The following is a 5,866-nucleotide window of genomic DNA, read 5'->3' on the forward strand; positions in this document are numbered from 1 at the left end:
AAAGGATTTATTTCTTAGCTTTTTTTCAATCTTACCTTGTTATACTTTATGTAGTTTCAATCTTTAGAAATTTCAAGTTTTATAATATGTTTTTTCTTATAAATTTATTTAAAAAAAAATAGTAACTATGTTCAGAAATATTTCACTGAAAAATAAAGGTTGCAACACATTTTATGTTATTAGTAAATGGTTTATTAAAGGCAATTATAATAAAGTTTTAAATTCTATTTTTAGTCACTGCGGCCCTAGAATAATTTTTCTAAAAACAATTCTAGGAATTAATTAGAAAATTCTTCCAACCTGAGATTTGGTATAGACTACACACAATAAAAAGACTGTGATAATTACATTTTAAGCCTTCAAATTGAATAAAAATATATATTTTAAGGTGTTTAACTTCAGCTCTATTGCCTAATATTTCTTCCTAATTCTTTTCACATTTTAGCTATAATTACAGATTTTTGTCTTTGCTCATGAATCAACTTTGGCTCAAAAGCATTCTGGCTTTTATCCTACGAGAATTTGCAAGACAAAAATTAGTAAGTAAAAAAATTAAATTCATTTTTGCACAAATATTCTGCAGGTCACTTCATTTTTGTAAGCTCAGGTTTAATCAGGTTTTATTTTCTTACAGTCTCTAAAAAGCATATTTTTTATGGCATAATTTAATTTTTTTTTAGTGCTATGGACTAGTTTACAAAACTATAAAACCATTTATTCATTATTTTTGAAATAATATGCTTGTCAGCAACCATCTATTGTTAATGATTAGTAATTTAATTGTGTAGTAAATAAGTTGTGACCAGGATTTAAAGTATAATAAAATTTTTGAGATTTAATTATAGTTAATTTTGTTGTATCTTAATTATTTTTTTTTGAAATGTATGTTGAAAAAAAAGCTTTTTAGTTATTTTTTAAAAGAATTAAAATAATAAAAAATCTAGAGTGATTAACTTAGTTTTTTCAAGTCAGTGTGTAAAAGAGTTTAAGATCACAGTATTTATTATTTAGTGTTATATCCTTATTACTACAAAGTTGAGCAAAAATAAATACCCTCATAGTTAATTGATTTTGTTTGTATACAGTATGAGCTTTCTCAGTCTTGGTCATTTCAGTTAATCATGATATCTTATCTTTAAGGCTCAGTCCTGATTAGGATTATTTTCTAACCAACCTATTAAAATATGTCTGTTAATTTATGACAACTATTTTAAAGCTAACTATATAGTGTATTTAATTCTACAGTCTAATTAAAAAAAAATCATGTGATTGTCCAAAGTATTATTTCTTACATTAGTATTATTTAAAATTACCATCTATATATAATTAATTATTTTTTTAATTGTGTAGAGTTTGACTTGTGACTAGGACGGAAGGAATTTTCATTTTACATTTTATTCTTTTCTTGTATCTTTTTTTAGATAGACCCTAATAGTTGGAATAAAAAAAAAATTTTTGTTTCAATAAACTGGTTTTTTCTAAAGATTTTTTATCTAAATGTTAAATATTTACACGAAAAAGATAAAAATGAAAATTTAAAATTTACAAAAATTTAAAATAGGTTATATTCCCACGTTTTTTAGCTATATTATTATTTTGGTACTATTTATTTGTTTAGTTATTAACTTTATTTTTAAGTTATGTCATACAATGTAAAGCTAAATTTATTTTAAAATAATAAAATATTAATGAAGAGGTCTAGTCTACGAATACCATGTAGGAATTTACAATATTTTTTGTTGGAATTTATGTTTGTCAGCAACCATGTATATATTGTTTACTGATTAATATTTTAAAAACACGTTGAACTACGTTCACACTTTTACTAAATAAACACTTTTATAATACTAAACTATGCTGACGCTGAGTTATCTTTCGTTCTATAAGTGATTTAACATTACATTCAAGTTAAGTATATTGTATCAAGCATTTTTAGGAACCAAAATTCTCGATCTTGTGAAAAATTACTCAAATTTCTTAGGTCCATTGTAAAGACATTATGTTAATATAAATATTTACACTGATATTTTGATTGGTAGTTAAAAGCTAAATGAAAACTTGAAAAAATATGTTTAAAAAGTTTAAAGTACAGCAAAAGTACCCTAAACTTTAAGACTAACCATAAAATTAGAATATAATATACCAGAATTTACCATATAATCTTGAATTTTAAATATTTTTTTATTATTTCTTATTATTTGATTTAACTCTCATACAGAATTTTAAAATAGTACAACAGTGCTATGAGCTCAATTACATATCTGTAACGTGATCATTATGCATTCATTATAACCATATAACTATTTGTATTTAGTTCTCTGTACTAGCTTTATTTTAATCATTTTAAAAGTTTAGAAAAACTTAAAAATATACCTTTCAAATTGTAAAATAAGCTGTTATTTTGTTTTTCTTACTAGTTATAATTATTATTTTTTCCAAATATGTCATGTAATAAAACTTTTAGGTTAACAAAAAAATTTTCAACATGCTTAAACACTTCTTCGTTTTGTTCGCATTTTAAATTGTATGCGGGTCGTGCTCCTCCGCAACAGTGCACGATCTAGATTCTAATACTGACCCCCACTCGTGCGACCCGGACGATCTGCACTGCCAAAGGCTGAGCTCGGCCAGAATGAAAAGAATAGAGGAGTTTGGAACGACTCTGCTGGAAAAACTGGATCTGGACAGCGTTCCGAACATCAGCGCCGAAGACTTGCCCAGCCCGGCAATGATCGAGTCCCTGAAGAAGAGGTACGGAATCACGGAAGAACCTGATCAGGAGAAAAGATCGAACAAGGAGCTCATTATACTTGCGAAACCAGGTTATATTTTGATATGAATCAACTAGTTGTTGTTTTTTTTTTTATATAAATTATCTTTATAAAACAATTTAATAACCAATAAGAATGAATAAATAAATAAAATGATAAAAAGCATTTATTTTCCATTTTAAGGTTTTTGATGATAAAATTTATTGAAAAACTTTTATATGTTAAGTTCAATTAAGCGTTATAGGGGATTACGCCTTATAAGATTTGGAACTAATGTACGTAAATTAAAGCGAAACTTAAGAATTTATGAAATAATTAAAAGTTTTATTTAATTCGTTTAAAGTATGTTTATGTAAATATTTTTTTTTTATGTTACATACAATAAAAAGATTAAAATTTAGAATTTTTAAACTTAATCACTTATGTGAATAAGAAATAAACTTCTATATTTAAAAAAATACCAATTAATATATTTTTGCTTAACAGCGGACGTTAAAAATTAAACAGAATAAATTTTGGGACTAAACTTCTATAATATATTTAAAAACATTGTTTTTTAGTTTTAATGAACTAAACCGTTAAATAATAAAAAAAGTTAAAACTTCAGTTTTCATATAAAAAATATCAATTAAAACTTTTTTTGTACAAATCCAAATTTTAGTTTTAAGCAATACTTTGTTATAATTGAAGTGCGGTCAACTGAAAATATCCAAACACTATTTTGTTTGTATTTACACGGCTGACTGCTTGACCTTTTAGCATAGTTTTTTCTATCCTCAAGTAATAGTGTGTTCAAGTGTATAACACTCAAAAAATATAAAGACTTAAATGTAAAATAAAGAGTTGTATGAAATTCAATTACAATTTTGCACTACACTGCTCGTTCATTTATCATAAATTCATTTTAAAAAACTTGAAGTGCTAGAATATTTATTCAGTCAAATGTAAAAGTTAAAAAGCAAGCTTTTTTTTTTAAGTTGGTTTTATTATTTTTCTTTTTAAACAAATAAATGCATATATATTAATATAAATAATAAGATTTTAAATTTTAGTGAGCGAATCTGAGCGCGAGAATGGAACCAGGGGTAGCTACTTCGAGATCACGCAAAATAAGAGAAGCTTCATTGCGAAAAAAGCTTCACTCTACTTGTACGTCAAGCCTCAAGCTGGCAAAACGAAAAACGAGACCCACATCAACATTGTCAAGTACAGGACTGCCGCCGACGGCGCCTCGGAGTCGTTCAGTGGACCGAGACGGAAGGTCAAGCTGATAAGCGACAAGGGGCATTGGAAAAAGTTGGACGTTTTAAGCCACGTGAACAAGTGGCTGGAAAATGACGAAGAGGAGCGCCGAATTCGAATTTACGCTGAAGATGATCAAATTTTGTCAGTTGACTTCACTGATAAAAACAGCCCCTATGTAAGTTTTACTTTTAGTTGTAAAATTATATTCTAAACACATTTCTGTTATAGATTAATCTTTACTAACAGTTACAAACCTTATCTTTTAAAGTCGTAATATACATGATTTTTGTATGAGTAAAAAGTATCACTTATAAAAATAATCAACTAATACTAAAACTCAATATACATACAGAGACCTTACATACAAGTTTCGCTGGAAAAAAACCCAATGATCATAAGCAGGAGTAAGCGCGAGTTGAATACCAGGGACATGACTGAGATCTGTGCAAATAAATTGTTGCAACCTTCTCACTGCTGCCGTCACGATCTCAACATCGAGTTCAGCTCAGTCAACTGGAACTTTGTGGTTTTTCCCAAGTCTTGGAACGCTTACTACTGCTCCGGACCGTGTCGCTCCCAGGACATGTCGACGATGCGGGGTCAGTTGGTGTCTATGACCAACCAGGTCATAGACAAGGACGCACGAGACGGCTGCTGCACCGCGAAAGAGACCAAGCCGCTCAGCATCATGTACTACGACGGTTTGAACAACATGGTTCATAAAAAGTTGGATGATATGTACATAACTAAGTGTGGGTGCGCATAAGTCGACGTCTGAAGAACTAGCTGCACAATATTTATAGATATTTAGAAAATTTAAAATAGCAAATAAACTGTTTAAAAAATGCTTGTATTGTTTTTAATTTAGACGTTTTTTTGTGGTTGCAGTTAATTGCTAAATAGTTATAGCTAAAATGGTATTTTAAAAAGTTTTTAGTTAAGAACTTACTGCAAATATAGTTATTTCTATTCATTTAATTTAAGTTTTATTTCTGGTTAATCTTAAAAAGATTTTGATATCTGATTTATCTCCACATTAACAAGAAAAGTCGCGAAAAAAGTAAACTGCTGATTAAAAAAGCCTACAATTGAACTTTACAGACATATAAAGTCCCTTTTGTTAGTTCATGATACATAAAAAAATAAAACATTATAAGGTTATCTGATTAAGTTTAGACAAAAAAAGAAGCCGTTTAATTCTAAATCTCACTAAGTATTTTAAAAATATTTAGTTTCAAAATTTAAGCTTTAAAGCGGTCGAGAAGTATAACAAGGTAGGTTTAGTTTTTATAACTTTAATTAAGCATATATATTTTTTATATACGTTATTAACTTAATGAAGTTCGTAACTTTGCAATTTACTTCTAAATTATCTGAAGTTTTGTATTTTTTCTTTTTCATGAATAAGTAATTTTATACATTGAATTTAAAATAATATGCTTTTTATGTTGTCACAAAGCTAAACTTTACTAAAGTTTTATGCACCACGGGTCATTTTCGTTTTAAGTCAAGGATGATCAGCAAACTGCCGCCTCCGATCATTTTTTAACTTTTATTCGAATTCGGTCAGCGAAAGAAAATGTTTTTTGAGTTAAATACTAGATTTAAAAAGGTCTTAGGTAGAATTTAAGGGTGATTTAAACATTTCACTTTTTTCTTTGGGTCAATTAAAAAGTAAAAAAACGGCGATGCGGATGTTTAACTTTTAAAATTTGGTCCGCGAACACCAAATGCTTGCCTCTTCATCTTTTTACTATTTTTTTTTTAGTTTTAAAAATCTACTTTAAAATGACAAAATTTTAGATGAAAACATAATTATACATAGAAAAATTCTTCTAGGAGCATATATA

The 5,866-nt window shown here is 27.7% G+C and overlaps 1 protein-coding gene across 1 annotated transcript; it reads left to right on the forward strand.

Annotated features, from left to right (window-relative positions):
• Positions 1-2,632: 2,632 nt before the first annotated feature.
• Positions 2,633-4,782, forward strand: LOC145832563 (growth/differentiation factor 8-like). The gene is made up of 3 exons (XM_082939877.1): positions 2,633-2,822; positions 3,824-4,191; positions 4,369-4,782. The coding sequence occupies exons 1-3, from the start codon at positions 2,633-2,635 to the stop codon at positions 4,780-4,782; spliced, it is 972 nt and encodes a 323-aa protein (XP_082796003.1).
• Positions 4,783-5,866: the final 1,084 nt, after the last annotated feature.

Source organism: Thalia democratica, chromosome 3 (assembly GCF_965202585.1).
Source record: "Thalia democratica chromosome 3, ktThaDemo2.hap1.1, whole genome shotgun sequence".
NCBI lineage: Eukaryota > Metazoa > Chordata > Thaliacea > Salpida > Salpidae > Thalia > Thalia democratica.